General features: G+C 43.2%; 1 protein-coding gene across 6 annotated transcripts in view; it reads right to left on the bottom strand.

Annotated features, from left to right (window-relative positions):
* Window positions 1-26,562, bottom strand: part of LOC123517591 (lachesin-like) — a 338,020-nt gene that overhangs the window by 122,627 nt on the left and 188,831 nt on the right. For all 6 annotated transcript variants that reach the window (XM_045277852.1, XM_045277848.1, XM_045277849.1 and 3 more), the window contains one exon: window positions 8,549-8,661. In XM_045277852.1, coding sequence (XP_045133787.1) covers window positions 8,549-8,661 — 113 coding nt within the window. The remainder of the gene's footprint in view (window positions 1-8,548; window positions 8,662-26,562) is intronic.

The raw sequence follows: 26,562 nt of genomic DNA, 5'->3' as shown, positions 1-26,562 counted from the left end.
AGAAGGAGAAGGAGGAGGAGGAGGAGGAGGAGGAGGAGGAGGAGGAGGAGGAGGAGGAGGAGGAGGAGGAGGAGGAGGAGGAGGAGAAGGAGAAGGAGGAGGAGGAGGAAAAGGAGGAGAAGGAGGAGGAGAAGGAGGAGGATCCAGGTGAGTGACGGAGTAATGCTGGAGTGTCAGCGAGACCAAGGACCATCTATAAGGAGACCCACCACAACCCGTCCTTCGCCATCACCACCATCACCACCACCACTACTCCCCACTCAACATTACTACTATACTCACCCTCATCAGCCTTTCCCTATCACCTCACTCCTCCTCGTTCTCCTCTCTCCGCTTCCTCTACACCCATCGCAAATTATACTTCAAGAATACATCAATCTTATTCCCAACTTTTTTTTTTCAACATATTTCCGATCCCTTTCTTCTTCTCAATTCTTCTCCTCTTCAGTCCACTCTAAATAAGTTACTCATGCAGCCACAACTTTGCAGCTAAAACTTTCCAACCCACACCGCAGCACCCCATAAAACACACACACACACACACACACACACACACACACACACACACACACACACACACACACACACACACATCCAAAGGCTCCTCTTCAGAGTGGATCCTCACATTAGTCTCTAGCAGAACAGTGGAACCATGGCGGCGAGTATACCATTAGTCACCCAAGTGTTGTGGCGAGTGTTTAGTGGGATGTGAGTGGTGGTGGTGGTGGTGGTAGTGGCGGGCAATGGGAGGGTGAGGGACTGGAGGCGTAATGCGGTGTGTTGGTGCGGGACAGAGACGTGTGTGAGGGTTGACGCGGTGAAAGAGGAAGAGTAATGGTGCGCGGCGGCGTGTAGGGACGAGGGATGAAGTACACTGAGAGGAAGTTGTCGCGGCTTCATCTATATATATTTCCGAGAGAGAGAGAGAGAGAGAGAGAGAGAGAGAGAGAGAGAGAGAGAGAGAGAGAGAGAGAGAGAGAGAGAGAGAGAGAGAGAGAGAGAGAGAGAGAGAGAGAGAGAGAGAGAGAGAGAGAGAGAGAGAGAGAGAGACTGACTTTTCCCGTGCATATGTCTCGACCTGTTACATGAGTTACAACATTTTTTCGTAACGCTCCTGATATTAAAACAACGAACATCTGCACTTTTCAGACGTATGCGTAAATATTAAGCATGTGGTAAAGAGAGGACGAAAAAAGTTATACATTAAAGAATAATAAAAGGTCGAATGGAAATGAATAAATAAAGAAAACTACATAAAACACAAGGTGGGGAGTCTTGCGGTATTATTTTTTCAGTAAAGATAATTAAAGTGTCCATGCCAATAATTTTGGTGTTGAGGTTTTCCAGTGTGCACGTACAGACAGCAGCCTCAAGGAAGGAGCGCCGGTGGGGAGGACTGAAGCTCTGTCTCCTTCCCGAGTAGCTTAAATGCTAAGACAGGTTTAATCACCTTTTAATGTATCGCAATCATTGGTAATACGAAAGTTGCCGAAGTTTACTATTAACTACCTAACTAACTAATTACTAGTATTCGTGAGATAACAAAAACTGAAGGCATTTTTCTATCATTCAGTGCAGACGAGAATTATATTTATATCCACAGAATTGCCAGATCTAGGATTCGTGACATGACATCGCTTAATTACACTTTTCGATTGTCCCACACATCAGTGATGTTGAAATGCAGTTGACCTTTAAGCGATAGTTCGGATGTTCTCTGCCTTGGGAACGTTGGTTCACTGCTACGTCTCCCTCATTTATTTACCCTGATAACTAATTTAAGAGTCAGCGACGCCTGCCTCACTCCCTGCGGCTTCCTCGAGCGTGCTTTCTTGTGGTCGAATAAGGAATGAGGTGCCTGTGTTCCAGGAATTCATAAATATCTCATTTTTCGGTAAAGCAAAATTGTGTGGACGAAACGCACCACTGAAAAAACACAACAGAGACAAGTGAGGACACTGATATATCAGACACACAAACACACACACACACACACACACACACACACACACAGACCTATGGTGAGAGCATCATGAGATTTATCCCCGTCGCCAGCGCCATGTTGAGGTATAGTGTGGAAGGAAGACACTTTCAGCAGGACATCGCCGCCGCCCAGAGGGATGTCACGACAGAAAAGTAGCGGAGATCTCTCGGGATGGGTCGTCGGAGAAAACATTTTTCTTCACCAACATAAACGAAGAGAAACAGACTTGGTACAACTCCTACAAAGTTCCACGTGTGCCTCCTTATTCGCACAAAGGCATAATATCAAAGTGCACAAGTTTGTCCTGAGTTCCTATAGTTATATAATAAGATTCCATTAAGGAAAATGGTGCCTCCTTCAAGCTGTGATGTGCCCGGCCTTCACGAGACTCCCACGCGTGTGGCAGGTTCAAGCTGTTGTGTGTTTGATGCACCTCGCGATCAACGCCCTCGCTCGCAGGTACTATTAACTGGAAATTGCTTTCGGTAGTAATATCACTTTTATTACGGGTTGGAATGTTATTGGTCATTGAGTAAGGATGGTCACAAAGTCTACTGGGCGCCTACACCCGACACTAAGCTGCTGGAGGATGTTGTGAGAGTTATCACAAATGTTCTTTTTCTCTCAAACTATCAAATTATGATATACAAAAACATTGATTTGCCCTTTATGCAACTGAACGCTTTTTGCTATTCTCTCAAAGAAAATCATAAAATAAGGAACGAACATAATTATTTCATGAGTTGTTTTCATAATTACCTCAGTAACACACTGAGCGTCTTACTCATGTCCCCTACAGGGACGACGGAGATGTCTCTTCATAAAACATCACACTCAAAATACTTTTTACACACTTTTCTGAGAAGATATTTTTCTCACATCGTTGTTGGTGATTTACACTAATTCTTTTGACAGTTTTCTAATAACAAATCCGTTTGTAGATTCATTGAACATACCTGGGTTGCCTCTTTCTAAAAAAAAAAAAAAAAAAAACAATTGGAATTTCACCTATCATCACTCGTCAAAGCCATTTCCATGAAATTAAGTGTTCTGGATCGTCTCCGCAAATTCTCTTCTTGCTCCTTGTGCCTCACTATCGTTTGGGTTCCACATGAACGCTGTTTGGAGGCTCAGTCAAGGAGCGTACTTCTACGAGTCCTGGCTGGTGTTCATTATTTCATTTGCTACATGTGGACATCAAATTAAAGTTAACTTTTGAAGGAATACTGGCAGAATATGACATTGTAATAAAAAAAAAAAAAAACTTGTGGGCACAACATTTTTCCGATCAGAATGCGTCACCATACGAATTCATAATGAAATTCCATGTTTCTTACTATATTCTTAAATGAAAAATTAAAAAAGAACCACACTCTTTCGTACAATTACGACTTGCATACGATAACCGTGACCTCGCAGTCGTTGATTACTCACTGGAAAGAAAAAAACATTCAAAGATGAGAGAGAGAGAGAGAGAGAGAGAGAGAGAGAGAGAGAGAGAGAGAGAGAGAGAGAGAGAGAGAGAGAGAGAGAGAGAGAGAGAGAGAGAGAGAGAGAGAGAGAGAGAGAGAGAGAGAGAGAGAGAGAGAGAGAGAGAGAGAGAGAGAGAGAGAGAGAGAGAGAGAGAGAGAGAGAGAGAGAGAGAGAGAGAGAGAGAGAGAGAGAGAGAGAGAGAGAGAGAGAGAGAGAGAGAGAGAGAGAGAGAGAGAGAGAGAGAGAGAGAGAGAGAGAGAGAGAGAGAGAGAGAGAGAGAGAGAGAGAGAGAGAGAGAGAGAGAGAGAGAGAGAGAGAGAGAGAGAGAGAGAGAGAGAGAGAGAGAGAGAGAGAGAGAGAGAGAGAGAGAGAGAGAGAGAGAGAGAGAGAGAGAGAGAGAGAGAGAGAGAGAGAGAGAGAGAGAGAGAGAGAGAGAGAGAGAGAGAGAGAGAGAGAGAGAGAGAGAGAGAGAGAGAGAGAGAGAGAGAGAGAGAGAGAGAGAGAGAGAGAGAGAGAGAGAGAGAGAGAGAGAGAGAGAGAGAGAGAGAGAGAGAGAGAGAGAGAGAGAGAGAGAGAGAGAGAGAGAGAGAGAGAGAGAGAGAGAGAGAGATTGATTTATTCTCTTCACCCTCTTAGTCAAGCTGGTGAATAAAATATCTCCACTCTCCCACTGCTAGGACACACCACGGCCTCACGCCGCAGTAGGATGATGGTCCTCAGTGGGGGGTGGGGGTAGGGGTGGGGGTGGAGGTGGTGGAAGGATGGAGGTTGAGAAGAACACAAGGAGACCAGAAACAAAGCCAACACAAATAGCGAGGGTTTGGCGCTGGGACACATGACACATGGCGCTGTGAATGAGTGACCATCTGGCGGATGGACAACCTCGTACATACGCTGGACGGTTTACGAAATTCATACTATAACGGTACATTTATAATAACAAAAATGAATAAATAAATAAATAACAAGGCATCATACAGATTATCTACGGCTTAAATAATGAAGAAATTTCCACTACACAACGGCGACCAGTGTAATGGTGCTCCTCAAAACCCTCAGCCCTACGAGCAAATATGGCGATCCGAAAATCGTAAAGGCAGCTTCAAGATCTTCCAAAATACACCTTACGCGAGTTACGAGGGAGTTAAGATTACCTTAGCGCTAAGGTGGTCGTAGTAGCCACTACGACCATTTGAACATCCTGCCTCAGCAGTATAAAATCGCAGTATTTAAGGTTGCCTCCACACCTGTACAGCGCTCGGTAGCCAAATCGACAATGCGGCCTGCGGGTAACCGGCTAACTGGTTCTCATAAGGCTGTGCGGAATAATACACTCGTAATGTCCTTCATATATCTTGGATATAAAATGTACCTGATAACAAAATTATCACAATAAAATGCTTACGGTTAAATGCTTTCAGTACAACAAAGAAGCTAAGGTTATGTATGAACAGAATATTTTTTTGGTATATTTCACCTAAATAATAATTACTTCCTGACGCACACAGTGTTGCAGTTGGCGCCTGGCGCCTGGCGTCTGGCGTCTGGCAGGAATCAGTGTGTGATATGAGCCGTACTGTATAAAGTCTGAACGGATACATTATTGTGGACTAAGACTTTGGGAGGCACTCTATGATTTCCAGGAGGATTTGTGAGTCATCCTTGGCGATGTCTCAAATTTTTACAGGCACACACTACAATATTAAGTACACTTTATCACCGTGTCAGTGTTCAACGGCAAAGTAAGAAGGAATTACCGTAAACATTAAACAAAATGCCTCTCTCTCTCTCTCTCTCTCTCTCTCTCTCTCTCTCTCCCTCTCAATATACAGATGAAAAGGAAGAGAGAGAGAGAGAGAGAGAGAGAGAGAGAGAGAGAGAGAGAGAGAGAGAGAGAGAGAGAGAGAGAGAGAGAGAGAGAGAGAGAGAGAGAGAGAGAGAGAGAGAGAGAGAGAGAGAGAGAGAGAGAGAGAGAGAGAGAGAGAGAGAGAGAGAGAGAGCAGCAATATACTAGTTCATAATGAAAGGTTAGTATATTCATACATGTAACGAAAAGTCCCATGCATTCCAGCAGGACAATTTAAGAGTGAAAGAGTGCGATATACACTTACGAGTGTGTCAGTTAAACAATAACACAGAAGACTAGGAATAGTGAATAAGGAAAATGTTAAAAACACAAGAGTACAAAGTGATATCAGTTACAATTAATTGAAAGTAGAGCGAAATGCAACACGAATATATGTTAGTTTATACGTACAACATAAAACAGACTTAGTTTCCGTTGCCGTTTGGCTTACAATTAAATGACCTTTAAAAGCACTCAGGAGCTCTTTGATTGCAGATCACCGGCTTTGTTTATTTACGTTTTCCCTCACCAAATGCCAGACTTTAATTTCGTTACTGAATACACGACCATACCTGCATTACCATTCCCTTACGTGAATAGTATTAAGATTGCTGCGAACATCAAGACACTCCAGACATCAAGGTGCATTCAAAGGCATTGCGTACATTAGGAAAGTGGTGACGCAACACCACTGCATAGAAGCTTAACATTCGCTCTTTTACAGAATTAGAGAAGAGAAAGGAATTGAATGTAATATTACAGGAATGTAGCTTAATATAAACCTAAACATCTGCACAGAAGACATGACAGACACTGGCTTTAGTTTTCTCGCCTTCTGTATGTAACAAAAAGTGATGAATTTGGTGGAGGGGGAGAGGGCTGAGAGGGCTGAAGGTCCCAATTTTTTTCTTTATCACATTACATAAAAATAGCTATGCATATAGCTCAAAGATATCGTCAAGATCACTAAGGTTTCAAAAAATTTCTCAGGGGCTTAACAACGCCCAATCTCAAGGTGTACAGGAATTCAGTTTAGCTTCCTTCATCCCCACAACCGCGAAAAAAAAAAAAAAATAAATAAATAAATAAAAATAAATGAATAAAAAAAATAGATGAATAAATAAAAAAAAAAAATAAATGAATAAAAAACAAATGAATAAATAAAATAAATAGATAATTAGAAATAAATAAATGAATCAATCAATAAATAAACTAAATGAATAACAAAGTATCCTGGATCGGCCACTGGCGACAAATCAACCGTCACTTTCATTGACTTTTTTTTTTTTCCCACCAGCAAAAGCAGCATTTTTAAAAGACCACCGATATACTTCATTTCATGGGTGGGTTGGTGTGTTGGTAGTGGTAATACTGACTCACTGCTGCCCCACTCATGCTCTTGGCAGTGGCAGGTCTTGTTCCCCCCCCCCCAGCACCCTCATTCCATGATTTTTTTTGGAAGTTCAAGACATTAAGGAACCGTCAGAACGAGACAGTTATAGCAGAAAGTTCTCATATAAATTTGATTCTTATTTGAGTTTTTCAGAATGGATGTTTTCCAGGTAATCAAAACTTAACGAGACGCAACCCAACTCACCGCTGAGCCTCCACATCCGTCGCCCGTTGAAAGGATACTGCTGTAGCAATAAATGTCATCACAGGATTATTGAAGAGATTACTGTGTCTCACTTTACATCTTCCTTGTGCCATTGTTACTCGGGATCAACACCAGTAACGCCATCACCACCATCATCGTTATCGATAATAACGTCACCTGTTGTCCATGAAAGTGGATGGAAGGCACGCATCCTATCACGGACAGCTCCACTCAAACTCACCCGATGCATGGACTAGCAAGACCAGGGCGGGGCAGGGCCGGGCAGGGTGTGTGGCTTTAGCTGGTTCAGTTATGGGAAGGGTAACAAGATCTTCAGTTACCGTAATCTCCCTAACTATTTATCTTAGTACTTTCAGTACTTAAATTAATGACTACGCTCTACATAACGCTCACTGATGAAGATTTCAAGCTTGACAGCATGATGACTCAAATAAAAAATAAAAAAAGAAAGCCAGGCACATTCTTGTGTTTCTTTCGTTAATCTTTGAGGTAAATAAACCAAAACCAATAATTTCTTCTATAATCTAATGAAAAGCTCAAAGATGGCATCCATTACAGGATTAACCGGTCCTTCATATGGACATCGTGCCAGTACCTAGAAACTGGAAAGATAAATGCTGTTCACTTTGTAGTGTCGTGGCAACTTTTACCAGCGAGACAAAAGATCTCTTCATAGGTTTTATGAATTCGTTTTGCATCAGTACAGAGGGGAAATCAATTTTCAACCATGAAGGATTTCCTGATAGGAGATAGAACCCAAGGCAAGGCATTTTTTTAACCTCCAGGACTGGTTCTCATGCAGGTCAGAGATTCCTTCACTTGGCTGGCCACCAAAAGGCAGGGATCTACACACTATTGAGTCTGTGGCTTCGCGCTTTAGGAACGGAGGGTGACAGAAAACAAGCATCATCAGGGATGCATTGAGATCTGGGAGAGCATGAGAAGGCAATCGACATCTGCTCTAATCTGTGAACATGGAAGAGGGAGAGAGAAAAAGAGAGAGGCAGATACTACCTCCAATATACAGTGTAGCACACACACACACACACACACACACACACACACACACACACACACACACACACACACACACACACACACACACACACACACACCGCGTAGTGTAGTGGTTAGCACGCTCGACTCACTCGAGAGGGTCCGGGTTCGAATCCTGGAGGCGGCGAGGCAAATGGGCAAACCTCTTAATGTGTGGCCCCTGTTCACCTAGCAGTAAATAGGTACGGGATGTAACTCGAGGGGTTGTGGCCTCGCTTTCCCGGTGTGTGTTGTGTGTGATGTGGTCTCAGTCCTACCCGAAGATCGGTCTATGAGCTCTGAGCTCGCTCCGTAATGGGGAAGACTGGCTGGGTGAACAGCAGGTAACTGAGGTGAATTACACACACACACACACACACACACACACACACACACACACACACACACACACACACACACACACACACACACACACACACACACACACACACACACACACACACACACACACACACACACACACATTTATGCTTTGAATCTCAAAGCATTTTCCTCGATCTGGTTCACTATTCAATATTCATGTTTATACCAGATGTGTTCCTTCACTCTTCAACAAACAGTAGAGACTCACCTTGAACGTGCTCAGGTTGTCCACTACGCAGGAAAGTTTCACGTCCCGTCCTGCGGCGACAGTCACGTTCTGTATCGGCTCCACGAAGCGAGGTTCCTCTGACATTGCTCCACCTAGAAAAGAAGAAAAATAACATGGTTGGAGATCCTATACGTAACGAAATGAATGTCTTTCAGTGGAAATTTCAGTAAAATAAAAAAAATTGCACCTCATAATATTACCACAATTTTTTTTTTTTTTTCAGCACAGCGGGTTAATAAGCACAACACTGCGTAGCATGACACCGGCAGGCACACACACACACACACACACACACACACACACACACACACACACACACACACACACACACACACACACACACAAAGAAAAAAAAACAGAAAAAAAAAACTGCCTGGGTCATCACAGTTCGAGCACACATGAAAATACCGTTGCATGGAAGAGACTCTCAAGAACAGCACGACTCACTCATCTAACTATTGAACACTTCCATACCCGATTGAAATTATTTCACAAGTTCCACATTCGCTGTTTACGAACTGCAAAATTAAATACACAACGAAACACAATATTCATAATGGTAAACAATACTCCAGTTTTATAGAAAAAAACGAGAGAAAGAAACACATCCACGCTCACACACGCATTAATGAGAGTCAGCGTGTGATTTAGATCCTACAAGCAGGACATGGAAGAGGAAATGTTGTCCCAAAGAGAAGCACACCTCAGCGTGCCACTTCAGTACTCTGTATTTTCGTTTCCTGGCACCAGGAAACGAAAATACCTATCACAATACGTTACTTAAACATTCTTTTATATGCACTTTGCTATAAATCTCAACTGTAACAAATTAGCGATGTACAGAAAATTAAAGCACGATATGAAGTTACATTTTGTGGAAAAGGTTAAGTACTCTAAAAGGTCAGTTGAGTGCTAGGATATTAATACACATCTGTACACCAAACTTGTTGTCTGCCTCTTTAACTCTATCACATTTCATTCAGTAAAAAATTAACTTTTGGTCATTCATGTACTACTGTGTAATTCTCCAGTAAGAAGATAAAAAAAAAAAAAAAACAAGAAAGAAAAGTATACAATGGTTCTCACAAAGTCATAAAGATCTAGCATTAGATAGCAGCGAGCCATGCAACTCCTGAGACCTCGCCATAAAACATTCAAGCTGTTGTAAGTGGCGGAGTTCAACAGGTACCGCCCGGAGCTCCTCCTGAGACAGGAAAGACGTGTTAAAACGCGAGGAAAGAATTATTGAGGAAGCCTCTCTGCTACGCCGTCACCACCTCCACCGCAGTCTCGCGTAGTTGAAAGCCTTGAGAATTCGAGACGTTAAAACACCATTATGAATCAAGTACGTCTTGCGCTGGTGACGGAGCAGCCGTCCCCGTCCCCCCTTGCCTTGAGAATTAGTCTGGTGACGGTAACACACAAGTAACGTTGTTCCTCTTAGTATATGAGTTGCGAGGTTGAGGGATGAAAAAACAAACTTTTCCCTCCAGTCTCAAGGAAGAAGACACAGTAGCAGGCGCCTACAGCACGAGCTCTCCCTCAAGAGTGATCAACACTTCATTACTGAACGAGGACACTGAGGGCAACACTGCAGCGCGATCCGAAAACCAATTTTGAGATAAAGTGAAAACTGCAGAACGAATAGCCTGTACTTCCTTTGGATATGAAACTGAATTTACATTCGATACCAAGTTCCCCTACAAAATGCTGAAATGTTCTGAATATATAACGACGGCAGTGGCGCAGTTATGCAGCAGGTCAATGCCGCCATTTCTCACGTACTGCCAAGTGGGTGGAGAGGACCACGTGTCATCTGGCAGTAAGTGTAGATTGGTATCAAGAGGCTGTGGACGGTGGGCGGTGTGCAGTCTGAGCTTCCTACACGTGTGGGGGTATGAATATGCTTCCCTTGCGGCTACATATTCGATGCTTGTCTGGGAAAAACTTACTTGCACTACATCTTACTGTATTTCTAATAAATCGTAGTTTTGGCTGAACCAACAATATTAACGTTCAAAATTAAAAGAATTGTTCATTAGTAATAACATGAACGAAAACACTGGAAATGTTTTCTTTTTCTTTTGGATAAAAATCACCTTTCCCTATGAACGTTTCAGTCAGGCTTTCCCAAAGATACCGTCGTGTGCGAATGGGTTAACAAAATTCAAGATTATCATCAAGAAGGAGGAACGCGATGGCATCACCTCGACACTGCCTGCGCTGCCACGCACTTTGAAGACGCTCCAGTGAAGAACAGTCTTTATTTCTTACAGTAAACTGAAACCGTGTCCTACACACCAGAGAGGAAATGAAGTAGTAAAGCTTGAATAATGATGTCTTGAAATGAGGCACATCAGTCCACACACCATTCAGTCACAAGAAATGTTCAATTCACACCTCGAGTTCAGTTTACATAGCAGGTTTCACTTCTTGAGCTTCGACAACTTGCGTCATCTTGGAGACTGTCACGCTGGAGAGGGGAGCGACCCTCATCCTATTATGTCGCTTCTGACGAACCTCTTTTGTCCTTAAGTTTATAATCTATCGCCTCTACCCTCCAATACTTTCCAATACCTTCTCGCTCACCTTCTCTCACCATAATCCTTACCCTTCTTTTGTTCTGCCTTCTGAATGTCATCTCGTCGTCATCTTCACTCATAAAAATAGTATTATATTTCATATTACCTCTACTTGAAATATGTAAATCTACACACACACACACACACACACACACACACACACGTAATACCTCCCTTTAAGAGCAGTAATACATCCTATTCCACATTGTCTTTCTCTCTCCAAGCCTTATTTCCCTATCTTTCCCATCACTATCTTGCTAATTACGAATACCGAATCAATCTCAACAAATAAACATTATAAATTACAACACAGATACACAAGGCGAATTATGGCTTTCTTTCATCGACTAAATACTTCTGGTCGCTTATGCACGCGATTATCTTACTCTTGTGTCATCTGTCTTGAAGTTTCATATGTTGAGTTCATTGCTCACGGTGACATTAAACAACTTCGCCTCACACCACTAAAAAGGCTGCGACAATTCAACCAGTAGTGCAGGGGTCCATCACCTCGCATAAACAATTTTTTTTTATATGAATGTTAAGAACCATTTACAACTTTAATCTTGATTAGGGGGAGGGATCTTTTTTCGTTACCATCTTTGATAAAACCTCACTGTTTGTATGTGTACTGAAAAATGTTATGTATGGTTATTTCTTGTTATGCCTCTGTTACCGTACATGACCCCTCTCCCTCCCCATGCTCTTTTCGCTACTGATAACTAAATAAACAGACTCCCGTTCATGTCAAAAGAGTCCATTTGTTTATAGTACAATGATGCAATACTTGGATAATCGCCTCTGCCACTCATCAGAGAACACTTTTACGAACAAACACACTTAACGTATGCAAAATTATGTATAACATTTTTTTTCTACCGCGTACCAAACTCACTCATTCCTTTCTCTTTGTATGACCATCCGCTGCTGATATTGCACGCTCAGAAACATCCTGTGTACCTAACTATTCTGTTTCTTTTTAGTTCAGTTTCATTTTATCCAGAGAAATATAATACTCATGATCGCTACACCAAGATGGAGGGGAGAACAGTCAGGTTCCAAGATACTGCTGTATTGTATCACATACACACACACACACACACACACACACACACACACACACACACACACACACACACACACACACATTTTTCTACTTTTAGCTTTGCTTCCTATATTGCACAAGAGCAGCACAGCTGTAGCGAAATATACGTTTAATTCATCACTCGGCGTATCTCTTTACACTGGTCATTGTTACAACGTTTTTGTATCACGAGAAAAGCTAAAATACAATTCATACATTTATTGTAAATGTAAATGTTGCTCGACGAGCGACTCCCTCTCCCACTCAGTATGGCATGGAAAGTAGCAGTGTGCAGGAAGATCCTGCGGTACTCCCCGCCAAGCGCCTAAAATACGCACTCACCAACGCCCCCAAACATGTACGCAAACAAGCACACACACACACACACACACACACACACACACACACACACACACACACGGTAGCTCAGTGGTTAGAGCGCTGGCTTCACAAGCCAGAGGACCGGGGTTCGATTCCCCGGCCGGGTGAAGATATTTGGGTGTGTCTCCTTTCACGTGTAGGTGCTGTTCACCTAGCAGTGAGTAGGTACGGGATGTAAATCGAGGAGTTGTGACCTTGTTGTCCCGGTGTGTGGTGTGTGCCTGGTCTCAGGCCTATCCGAAGATCGGAAATAATGAGCTCTGAGCTCGTTCCGTAGGGTAACGTCTGGCTGTCTCGTCAGAGACTGCAGCAGATCAAACAATGAAACACACACACACACACACACGGAACCATCAACATCCCATTATAAGGAACTTTGTGGCTTTAACAGCAGAAGTCTAATACAATATTCCTTCTACAGAATTCAAACTTTCCTGAAGAATAAATTGATATTTCGGCACTCTATCAAAGAAATCTTCCACAGAAGTAGGCCAGATAAACCTTTCCTTGGGTCACGGGTAACACAGTGGGACAGGGATGCCGCAGCCTCCGTCCGTGCACCTCACCTCGTCACACTGTTGGTGGTCTTGGGTCAGGAGAGCATATAGTCAGTTATACAGGGAGTCAGCATATTGTGTTTCAATAACAAGACTGTTGTATTAATTATTTTTTTGAGTCTCTCCTAACATGAAAACAACTTATTTTCACATAGTAAATGCAAAATTACGTATTTTGCCTTGCACGATAATTATCCTCGACACACTTCACAATCGCGTATAGTTTATGCACTTGAGCGACTAATTCTCGCAATAATCAATTAATTATCACAGCCAGTAACAGGATTGGAGAGTTGGTAATTACACTAACCCAACCACTGATGCACCACAAGCACGCCACAAACCATCACCGTAGCCACGTCAGTACTAACAATTCACATACACATCAACAATTCAGCGTACGACTTCTGAATCTCTCTCTCTCTCTCTCTCTCTCTCTCTCTCTCTCTCTCTCTCTCCCCACTAGCGCGCATCACATGTAATAAAGACACTTCACAGTTTACCTATTGATACAACACAACCAACATTACCGCCACCAAAGGCACCAACACGTTACCGCTGCCAGAGAGTCGCTGCCACCACATCACCACCAGCATAGAGAATTGTCAAAGGAGAGCCATAGTCATAGCAACAACATTAGCATATCAGCATCGATACGCCACCGACAGCAAAGCACAGGAAGTTGTCACCAGCACGCCATCATGAACATCAACACCACCACCACCACCATCAAGATCACAAACAGTCACAAGCTAATCATCATCATCACCAGGACAAACCAACAATACGTCACAATCTCCATAAGCAACACCACCACCACTAACAACAACAATAACAGGAAATACTACTACAACAACAATAACTAGTGAAAAAAAACAAGGAAAACGAAAACATACAGAGAACTATTAATCTCTTCATCACGCGACCAACACACCACCACCACCACTAACCTAAGCAGTTACACTTCATTATCATTTCATCAACACCCACACTCCGCCAGCAACACCATTTCCATCACGTCATCACCATCCCTACACTACCAGTACCACCACAACCCAGGCAGCACCACCGAGCAGCACAGCAAACACACACAGCATCGTACAGCATCTCACAACACCGTCGGCTGGAAGGTATCGGCGCACAGTTGGCAAAAGTGCACGCGAGCTCTTGTCAGCACACGGGTGGGCTTTGTGGTCCACCCCGAACACTGGCGCTGCTGTTGCTGTTGTTGTTGCATATATAAACATTCACTGATGAACCGCGAGAGGGGGAAACATTCATGAAAACACTTCAAAAATTAGAATCGACCACGAGCACCTGACCCAGCTCCCAGTGAATTTGCAAAAAAACCGCACAAGTGGAAGAAAACGCGGAAATTTGGGCTCGTCACCCCTCGATCCCAAATGTTTTGGTTTCTGCACCACCTGCCCGCGTATTATCATATAGGGCGAACAATTCCAGCCCGGTGAATGCTAAAGAGAAGGGAGTGGAAGGCAGGAATTACCAAACAGGGGAGGGAGAAAAATGGTGAATTTATGTGCAAGGGAGAGGGAGAAAGAATGAGAGAAAACGAGTGAGAGCGAAGGAGAGGTAAAGGGAGAGAAGTCGAGATAAAGGAAGAAAAGAGAATGAATGAGGAAGAGCGAAAGGCTATGAGAGGAAATACAAGATGGGTGAACGTTTACACAAAGAAAATAAAATGACACGAAGGGCGAGCAAGTGAGGGGAGAGAGGGACAGATCAAATGAAAACAACAAAAGTCACCAGCGAAAGTATTGTCCGCAAAATTCACCCCGAAATTACTGCACCAACTTGAAATGGAGTAAGTAAAAATGCCTCGCGCTACAATAGGAGGAACACCGGCAACGACAAAACGTTTGGCGAAGATATATAATGCATATTTCGAACCAGCTGACTAAAGCAAGGACAGCGGTGGAGCTTGAGTGTCGGGCAAGGCAAAGGATATTTCATGTATGACACAGAAGAGAGCAAAATACGTAACTGGCGAAGCTGTGGAGGACGAAATGGCGACGACCGAAGTGCTCTTGATAAATCGTGTATGGAAGCGGGGCGAACGCTACGAATTCTCGACCACAGCCACTTCTACTCGCCCTAAAAGCCATTTCGGATCTCTCGAATTTTGCACATGCACTCTTGTGTGTGGGTGGGGGGGAGAGGGATAGGTGCTGTACATCTTTGTAGGGCCAATTAATTATACGAGTACGTATTATAGCAGCAAAATGAACAAGAACAAAAACAAGAACAACAATACAATAATAATAAAAAAGTAACAAAAAAAAAAATACACGAAAAAAAGAGAAAAATAAAATTCTACTTTACTGTTGTCGTTGTTATCGTTAAGATGGCGGTGGTGGTGGTGGTGGTAGTGGTGGCCCTATCAGAGTAACATTTGCATTCTTAACTTTCCCAGGTTAATTACGTGTTTTCCTCCGCCGTTAATACCAATAATCTTCACGGAACAAGCGAGATGAAAAGCCACTGCCATAACCATCTCTCGTCGGGTTGACTTCCTAGTCAGGACTCGCATCTATCTTAAATATTCAAAATGCTGCTACACAAACAGTAATCTTGTGTTCTGACCAACTAAGACGCACTTATCTTCGCAGAGCAGCTGACAATACTGGAGCAGTGTCTCACTCAGTAATGACAATGACCGAACTGATTGTCAACAAGTGTCTGTTCTTTGTCTCACTGTTGTTCTGCGGTGAAATCCTTTCCAGGTGATTGCAGGGATCATGCATGAAGCATCTGACTGTAGTCTGTGAGCACATCTAGCTGCCGTTGAAGTAGACATCCTTTTACGGCATTTTTCGATATAGAAATTAGTATATTATTTATTCAAGACAGACAGACAGACAGACAGACAGACACACACACACACACACACACACACACACACACACACACACACACACACACACACACACACACTTCTCATTATTGTTTTGATTTAGTATGAAAGCAATACATCTGCAATATTAATATACGTACTTATGCAAATATTCTTACTATCCACAGAGTGTATGTTGAGTTACCAAAGGGATTTAATGAATTTCCACCCTGACTACATAGTGACACGGTCGAGTGGTCAATTGTTTTACGCGTCACGAAGAGTTAATCACAGCGGGCCTGGACGGACACAGCGGCGACCCATACTGGCGGCGCTGCTCGGCACCACCTGTTAGCATGGCACCGGCATCGCACCTGTAGTGCACCTGGACACACCGCCTAGTGCACTACCTATTCCTTCCAGAGACAGAGTAGAGAGACATGGCAAGAGGACAAATGAAGGTGCGATTCCACACGACTGTCATCTGTTTTAGTGCAGGGTATGCAAACTTCCTGCAAAAATACGTCGTAGTAACATACAGGCCCAGGAATGTAACACGCTGCAGGACAGGTGCGGTGCTGCATGGTGGCTGGAATGTTGGATACTGACCACCCCCACGAAAAAGTCCTGAACTAACTGTTAAAAAAAAGAAAAACAAAATATATCAAAATACGTAACTATTTTCCTTACACTAAACAACTCTTCAGTTTCGTTTTGCATTAATGTTCATGAATGGTTTGTATTTCAGTCCATCAGTTATAACTCTTATGTCACATTCTTCGTTTTGGAAGGGAGATTTCAAAGTAGACATGATGAACATTTTCCCTGCCTCGATAACTTATAATTATTCTAAGTATGGTAAAGCTCTCTAGTGTTCCATGGCTAACGTACTTTATGATATTATATACTGTTGTATATTAATACAAATAAAAAACCACACCGTTACATAACTACATAACTATTCCTTAGGGAGGAGGTGGTGTAATGGATAAGGTGGTGAGCGTGGGATCGGGCAGACGTCCACGCGTAGGTTCGAATCCCACCACATACCGCTTTGAAGCTATGCCATTTGTCGAGTGGTTTAAAGCTACCTACATGTCACCATGATACCCAAGTTCTAGGTGGTTAAACTAAAGATGCGCTTGTGTGGTGATATGGGCCCTAATATGGATATCACTATAAATAAAATTGCCTTCGCCGTTAATGGGCGGAAGCTTAACAGAACTTCCCACATATACTCTTCAAGTATGCCTACAGGCGCTATAGGCCATAACATAAAAAAAAAGAAAACACAACACAACACACGACACAACCAACACAACCACACATGACATGACATCGCGACCATACACCACACAACACCACACAGTACACTACATTTCTGGATCAATTTTAATTATTCAGTCTCAAAAAAAAAAAAAAAAAAAAAAAAAAAAAAAAATTCAGGAGTGAAAGAAAATCTAAAAAAAAATTTAAAGCTATTAAGTGTTTGCTATTTCTTAAAGTAATACAATGAAAATACTTTTCAGATTAATCGTTACCCTAAAGACTAAAGGGCACTATATTTCCTGCAATATCTAATCCCTTGTTCACTTACATGGTGAATTCAAGTGGCTGTTTTCGGTACCTTTCCTGCAGCAAAAAGTGTGTATGTGTGTGTGTGTGTGTGTGTGTGTGTGTGTGTGTGTGTGTGTGTGTGTGTGTGTGTGTGTGTGTGTGTGTGTGTAATTCACCTCGGTCGCCTGCTGGTCACCCAGCCAGTCTTCCCTATTACGGAGCGAGCTCAGAGCTCATAGACCGATCTTCGGGTAGGACTGAGACCACAACACACACTCCACACACCAGGAAAGTGAGGCCAGAACCCCTCGAGTTACATCCCGTACCTATTTACTGCTAGGTGAACAGGGGCCACACATTAAGAGGTTTGCCCATTTGCCTCGCCGCTTACCGGGACATGTGTGTGTGTGTGTGTGTGTGTGTGTGTGTGTGTGTGTGTGTGTGTGTGTGTGTGTGTGTGTGTGTGTGTGTGTGTGTGTGTGTGTGTGTGTGTGTGTGTGTGTGTGAGAGAGAGAGAGAGAGAGAGAGAGAGAGAGAGAGAGAGAGAGAGAGAGAGAGAGAGAGAGAGAGAGAGAGAGAGAGAGAGAGAGAGAGAGAGAGAGAGCACCCAAAAGTTTAATACTTTAGAACGAGGAATGCAGGATGTCTCCTTTTATGTAAATGCCGCTGGAGACGCCCTGTCCCCTACTGGCATTAACATACTGATTGGAACACGATGACTGTTCGAACCGTCTACTCGGCTCTGCTGAGGCGATTTAGGAACTCCACAATACTGGGGACTGGCAGCAGATAAGTTTTCAGGCTTCGTGCCCTACATGAACGGTTCTCCTCCTCCTTATTCTAGGGCTTGCCGTATAATACCTCTAAAACGGTTAAGTTATGAACAAGTAACTCTCAAACACTATCAGATAGATGCAGAGTGAGTAATTTACATATTAATGAATAATATCGAGATAACGAGTTGGTATGTCCAGTATCTGTACACATCATGTGGGTGCAGAGGGCCACCCCTCTCCTGTGTTGACACACACACGCTGCCATACGGGCTGATTCCCACACCCATTTGCATAACACTGACAATGTGTGTCTACCGCAATTGAAAGTTAGCTAACTTTGACTACCCAACGCGTGCAGGCCCCACCCCACAAGGCACCCGGGGCAGAGGAGGGTACCCACACGTCCACTTACAACAGTGACCAGCACTAAATCAACCATCATCACCAAATACGATACTTAAGCAACTAAATTGGCGAGGCATTTTTTTCCAGGATGGATGAGGTGAGTGAGCATCAGTTGTGTTTACCAAACCGCAGTGTTTAAACAAGCCGGGCCAGCAGCCCCGCCCCCGGTGCAGCCACATGTTAAGCAAAACAACGTCAGCTTGTGCTCTTCCCGTAACCTGGCAAGTGGTGGCCCTCCCAACGCATTCTTTAGATCTCTCTCTCTCTCTCTCTCTCTCTGTGTGTGTGTGTGTGTGTGTGTGTGTGTGTGTGTGTGTGTGTGTGTGTGTGTGTGTGTGTGTGTGTGTGTATGAGAAGCATTATTCACAATTTCCCTTTCAATACTAGTGAGGCATTGGCAGGATCATCTTGTTTACCATCACTGTCCAATTTTCTCACTCTTTATCGAGCTACACGGACCTTTGTGGCAATGTGTGGCCTGGCTCTCTCTGCGCGCCCTTCTCGCCTCCCTTGTATTCCCTCTCCCACTGTCCGCGCCACATTCCACCACCCTTTCTGGCTTCACCTCCTCACACGCTCCCCTCACTCTCTTTATCTCTCCCTCTCTCGTGTATATCCTCTCCCCCTGTGGCTCTCCCAACCCTCTGTTTCGCCGACTCGCTATGATATCTCTACCATCCATCAAGTATGCTGAGGGGCCGAGGGGAGGCTGGAGGGGCCGCTTCCTCTCCCTCTTCTCCCCAACACCAAACACTACCAAGTGCCGGGTTTTCCCTCGGGTTCACTTTCACATAATAGTTGGTGCAAGACGGGCCACTGCCTCCAGGACACGGGCCACGCTGGGTCATGGTTCATTGTTTATCACTGCTGAAGGTGGAAATGAAGGTCCTACTCGTTGACAAGGAAGTAGAACAAGTGTAATAAATCCTGCTGCCGCTGTAGATATCATATGAGTATGCTGCTGTGAAAAATAATAGATAAAATGAAAATAAAAATAAAAAAAGAGAATAAAAGTGATGTACTGTATAGCTGAATCCACAGCTGTGACTGATGATGTGCGGCAAAAGTCTGTGTGGGTGAAGGGATTTGCAAAAACTGAGCGTGAACTGTAGATGACTTCCACGGTGGATGGCAGCAGATAACACTCGCCCACGCGTGAAAATATTGGGTCACAGGATGGCCAGGTGGACTATGATGTTTAGATGTGCAACTACAGCCACTCAAGCTCTCTGACAAGCATACTGTAAATAACACACACACACACACACACACACACACACACACACACACACACACACACACACACACACACACACACACACACCACAAGAAAATAAAGCAAGAAAAGGGTCTGGAAATAAGATTCTCCACGTGATGAGGCTGCCGAAGACTATTCACAGCGAGGATCAACAAAAAATACCGGCAATAAGATTCAGTGCGGAGTGTCATGGGTTGAGGTGATTGCGCCATTATGCATTCCCGCTGTCTGGCTACATTGGTGTCAGAAGAACAGGACGACACACTTTTCTCTTCCTTACACATGATATTCTTTGTTAACCTATGATATGAAATTTTTCACATCTTTCACTAGTTGGCTCCTGCACGCCTTTGCTTTGCCTGTCCATGTGTTTAAAATCTTTGAGCAATTTCATTTTTTTAAGAGAAAGAATTATTGAGACACGTCTGGAGATACTTTCTAACTCCTAATATCGGCAATTTTCTTTCTACTAAAAAACAAGATAAACACAAACGAACTGTAGCAAGCAGGAAGATTTGAATACATACACATTTATTTTTAATTTTTTTTCATTACAAATTAACAAAGATTTAATTTCATTTCTTTACTCGTAGTGAATGCATATCCTTATCTTCTAAGATTGCTTTTGTATAATTTCTGCAAAATTTCCTTTGTCGGCATAAACAACTTATTTTCGCTTCTTGCTCTCCTTGGTTTGCCTCAATTTGAGGAAATTAAAAAATCTTGATTGGTGTCATCGTGTGAAGAATGAAAACCGAGGTCGAGTTTTCGTTTCGTCCAGCGGGAGATCCCGCCCACCATCTCCCTCACCCTCCACCCTCCACCTTAGCTCAGGCCATCAGCCGACCATCAACATATTCCTACGCCTCACAACGCCAGCGGAACAAAGCGGAACAGATTAGACTCAACCTTGGTAGGAGGATTTCATACGGAAGACAATATCATCCTACTCATTCTGACCTGCCACAATCGAGGCAATCAATCAAGTAACAAGGATGCAAGATATCCGAATACCATACACACACACACACACACACACACACACACACACACACACACACACACACACACACACACACACACACACACACACACACACACACTATATCTCTCTCTCTCTCTCTCTCTCTCTCATGATTGAATACTGCTACTGCTGCTATTTCCACTCATGATGATGATGATAATGATGATGAAAGTGATGATCATAATAATGATACTCAGACGCCGAAAGTAAAGTATTTTCCTTGCCGCAATATAGCTTGTGTGTTACTTTGACAAGCATATTATACGGAAAGCAAATTAGTTCTGATCTTTTTATAGGAAAAACAAAACAAAACGTTCTTAAGTCCCAAGATTTAAAAGAAAATATAACTATGTGCCGGTATACTGGAAGAAAATATTTACGAAAGCAAAGATTGCTTAGCTTACCAAGCAGATAGGAAGAAATACCACACAAATAAATGAATACATAACGAAGTTTGTAATCTACCGTAAATTTTTATCCCGTCAGACTAAGATACCGTCAGACTGCTGCTAATTCCCTCTCTCCTCGTCACGTTCTATTACTACAACCCCAGCGATTGTGCCGTCTCGCGACAGAAAGATTTCAGTTGGGACGCAACAAAACAAAAGCTGTGCCTCTGCATCCCGCAGCGCAGCGAGCAGCAAGCCAGACTTCTCAATACTTACTGTTGCCGAGCTAGCTGTTATTTAACAGAGGGAAAATCTATATTGGAAAAACTAGAACACAGTATATATAATATAAACAAAAATTATAATTGTGTAAGTAAAATACTAATAAATTATATTGATTACATTATCATGAATGGTAAGAGTCATCTGACAAAGACTGGACGTGAACTTCACCAGAAAGGACTCCCGCTCACCATGCTGCCGAGTACGAGAGGGCGGCGTGCGAGGGTACGGGGAAGGGATGCGCCACAAGTTAAACCCCAAACAAAAGTGTTTGATATGTGAGCCACACGATTGCAAGTTAGGAGAGTTGTCAGTGAATACATGTAACCCGAGAGGGATGTACTACAATTGACAAGCGTGTGTGTGTGTGTGTGTGTGTGTGTGTGTGTGTGTGTGTGTGTGTGTGTGTGTGTGTGTGTGTGTGTGTGTAATGGTAGTACGTGCATAGACATATATGTATACATGTATGTATAAACAAATACATACTACACACACACACACACACACACACACACACACACACACACACACACACACACACACAATGATGTTATCATAGTACAAATATCATTTTTATAATAATAATAATAATAATAATAATAATAATAATAATAATAATAATAATAATAATAATAATAATAATACTACTACTACTACTACTACTACTACTACTACTACTAATATCATTATTGTTATTAATATTATTATTACTATTATTATCATTATCATCATCATTATCATAATTTACATTAAAATTATTATCATTATCATCTTTATTTTCATTATCATTATCATTATTATCATTGCCATTATCATCATCATCATCGTCATCGTCACAGTCCTAACAACAGCAGCACTATCATCGATAACAACATCAGAACACACACACACACAAAAGAAAAAAAAAAAAACAGCAATATCGATATAACAGAAAGAAAAATGTCATAAAATTCATTGAGATGGACGAGTGGAGTTGAAGCCTCATCGCGTCTTGATCCATGTGTGTGGACTTGCAAACCAGCACGATCTTTGTCCAGAAGAGCTTGGCGAAGTCTGCAGTTTGTTGAACAAAGAAGGTACGATGAAAGAATACATTTTTGCAAAGGTTAGTTTTTGAAAGTTTCTTCCAGATTAAAAACTGACCAGTATAGGTCACAAACATGTCTGTTTGAAGCAGCTGTCAGCATTTAGACTTTCACGCGTCTCTCTTGCCATGTTTTATGAGTCTGGAGAAGGGCATTTGTCGAAGAGCAAGCAGAGACCCACATGACTGAGAAAAATAAGAGGGTGTATATTTTGCAACGAACTGATTATTCGCGAGTCTATTTTGTACTCTACACAAAACATATCGCTGTTAAACATATTTGTCGAAGAACCGCGGACGCTGGAAATAATAATAGTTACAATATATTGTGAAAAAAAAAAAAATAATGCACTATGAAACATTGTCAATTATACATACTGACTTTCAAAATGCATTGATATAGTTTCAAAATATTCCAAATCCTTCCAGAGATTAGTAAAGTGGAGCTTGCAATGGCAGAAGTGCGTACTTATAATAACAAATAATGTGGAACAAAACTGCAGCACACTCTCTTCACCCTGTGCCATTTTATCAAATCCTGTATCATCGACCTCGCTACTACAACTATATAACTTATTAAATTTGTATTTATCTACTGAATCATAGATCCATGAAGGTCGCGGAGACACGACTTTGATGAGTGTTTCCAGCTTGTGTATCGTCATATCACACACACACACACACACACACACACACACACACACACACACACACACACACACACACACACACACACACACACACAGACACACACACACACACACACACACACACACACACACACACACACACACACACACACACACACACACACACACACACACCATGGAAGGAATTCCATGAGCACGTGAAAATATTTCTCGCAACGTCCTACTATTTTCACACAAATTTCCTCGCAAGTTTCTAAATGTCGGTGAGAAATAAATACGATCTTGGGTGCGTTAAAGTGGATGCTGCCACTCGCCGCCCCGCCCCGTCCCGCGCTGCCCCGTCCCGTGCCACCCCCTCTCACCCCGCCCAATCTTGCCCCCACCTCGTCCCAATCCGACCTGCGGGACAGCAGACGACGCCAAACACTCGCCGCGACGCCTCCAGCGCGACGCTTCACGCTTCAAGCATAAATCTGATGCGAAAAAAATCACTATAACGACGTGCTCGACCACATTATATTTTCATTGCTGGCCCACCTTCCTCGTCCCTTCCAGCTCCCTGCTCCAGGCAAGGCCATTTCAACCTTTCACTTAAGCATTTCTATTTTTTTCTGTTTCGTGTCTCGCCTCACCCCAATCCCAGTCTGGCTGCGTCACTACCATACGCCTCCTCACCATTCACACTCTTTCCTTCCGTTTACATGTTAAAAAGAAAACGTTCCTCCCGTGTCAAGCATTTCGCCACGAGCACCTACGTATATCCATCGCACAGTTCCTTTTGTTCCTCACATATATTCTATATTGCGGTGAGAGAACTGTATTTCTGACCCCATCCTTCCTCGGGAAGTCGCTGCAGCACTGAGTTGACTGGATGGTGCCTCACATTCAGAATGGCAGAACTCTCCACTGGTGACGCAAGCAACACACTGGCTGTAGCACAAATGAAACTTCATCTAAATTAAAACAAAATATTAATAATAATATTAAAGTTTCAGCAAATATAAACAGCTGTCGGAACCAGCAGCAGCAATTTTTTTTTTCTGTCTTCTTTTTCCATTTTACACCTTCATAGGTGGACGCTGTCATGATACGTGGATCTACATGTGTGGAATGTTGGTATCAATACCGTTGAAATTTGTTGATTGTTCAGTAGTGGGATATATTTGTCTCACTAGCATATTTATGTATACGTCTATGTATCAAACACACACACACACACACATACACACACACACACACACACACACACACACACACACACACACACACACACACACACATACACACGTATAGCTGTTATTTTATTAAGCATCGTGATTCTGTGTGGGAAACTTTAGTAGAAATTACATCAAACCTGCGAAATATGAGTACTGAACAGCGAACAGTGACGTAGTACAAATTATAAGGCTAAAAATATTTATTTTTTATTTGTGAATAAGAGAAAACATTTCAACACGAAATGTTTATCCGGATCGGCGAGATGACGTGTATTTGCTGGGAGATCTATGTAAAGAAACAAAAATTCATGTAAAACAAAACTGTGCTGGCTGCCTAGTCACTAGTGCCCAGCGGCGATCAGCGCACCGCCGCCGCCACCACCTCCACCACTCCTCACAACCAAAGCACTGGGAGTCAAATAAAGGCAACCTCATCCATCTGACTTCTAGACAGAGTACATCACTAACAAAGTCTAATATCAATATTACGGGATCAATGTTTCAGCAAGAAATTCTTATTGATCGGTAGTCTGTATCTTAATGGTATAAAACCTTTATATCCTTTTCCCTCGCAGTCACCCCACACTACGTTAGGAAAGCTTTTCTGGTTGGCTAAGACTTTTTCTATCGATGTGATAGGAACGTGAAATTCGCGGGTCGAGGCCTCACACTTATTTCCTTCGCCACACGAGCTATTAACGGTAAGCCAAAACTTTTCCATCTCGGCGTTAAGCGATAACACTCTCCGGGCACAGCGGTCAATACAGCTCAAGTGAATAATCCTCTCTGGAGCAAGAATCACAAACAAACCAAGTTCCATTTAGACTTGCAACGATGAACACACACACACACACACACACACACACACACACACACACACACACACACACACACACACACACCAACAACAACAAAAAGGAAAAAGGAACTACATGACAAATAGTTTCATTGTCCAGCGTTTGATGCGAGCTTACAGTGGGGGAGATAGAAGCAGGCACAGTGATTCTCCCGCCCAACCCTTGCTGCAGACTTGTTCCCTCCACCACCACTATTTTGTGCCTGGGTGACAAAGAAGGGACGACGCCTCACGACTCCTGCAGTAAAGCTCGGGGAGTAATGGGAGATAAAGACAGAGAGCTCCTCCTGCTGTGACGTGCAAGGCGGAGGAGGCAAACTTTGCGGCCAAGCTGTGCATAAATCAGAGAGATAAAAGTCATTAAGGAGTGAAGGGTGAATGAGAGATGTGAGGAGGTGATGATGAGTGGCCGGGGGGAGGGAGGTTGGGAGGGAGGAGAGAGGGACGGACGGACGGAGAAGGAGAAGAAAGAGGAGGAGGAAGAGGAGGAGGAGGAGGACGGTATGACAGAGTGGGGGAAACAAAATGATGAAAGGTGAATGAGGCGGTGTAGGGGAGGAGGGGCTGGGGAAGGAAATGGTAGAATAAAGTCAAGAGAGAAGAGTAATGGTGTATCTGGGGTACCGAGAGAGAGAGAGAGAGAGAGAGAGAGAGAGAGAGAGAGAGAGAGAGAGAGAGAGAGAGAGAGAGAGAGAGAGAGAGAGAGAGAGAGAGAGAGAGAGAGAGAGACGCCGTTCATCATATTGAGGCCACTAATTTGGTCATTTGGTATGAGTGGTGAGAAGCTTCTTTGACTCTTTCGTGTCCTCCCCCCATCCCCCCCAACCCGCTGACACCTGCCGCCAAGGGGGATGGGAATCTCAGAAGCTAATGGCCGAGTCTTACTGAGGCGCTGATTACCTGGAGGAGGAGGAGGAGGAGGAGGAGGAGGAGGAAAAGTAAAAGTAACGGGTGGCTTCGGAAAGAGACAGTGATGGTGAGAGGCTGAGAAGTAGCAGTCTGAGGAGGAGGAGGAGGAGGAGGAGGAGGAGGAAGGAGAA

The sequence above is a fragment of the Portunus trituberculatus genome, chromosome 42, assembly GCF_017591435.1.
Source record: "Portunus trituberculatus isolate SZX2019 chromosome 42, ASM1759143v1, whole genome shotgun sequence".
Classification (NCBI taxonomy): Eukaryota; Metazoa; Arthropoda; class Malacostraca; order Decapoda; family Portunidae; genus Portunus; species Portunus trituberculatus.
Note: the sequence above shows the minus strand (reverse complement) of the source record. Positions and strands in the feature narration are given on the sequence as shown.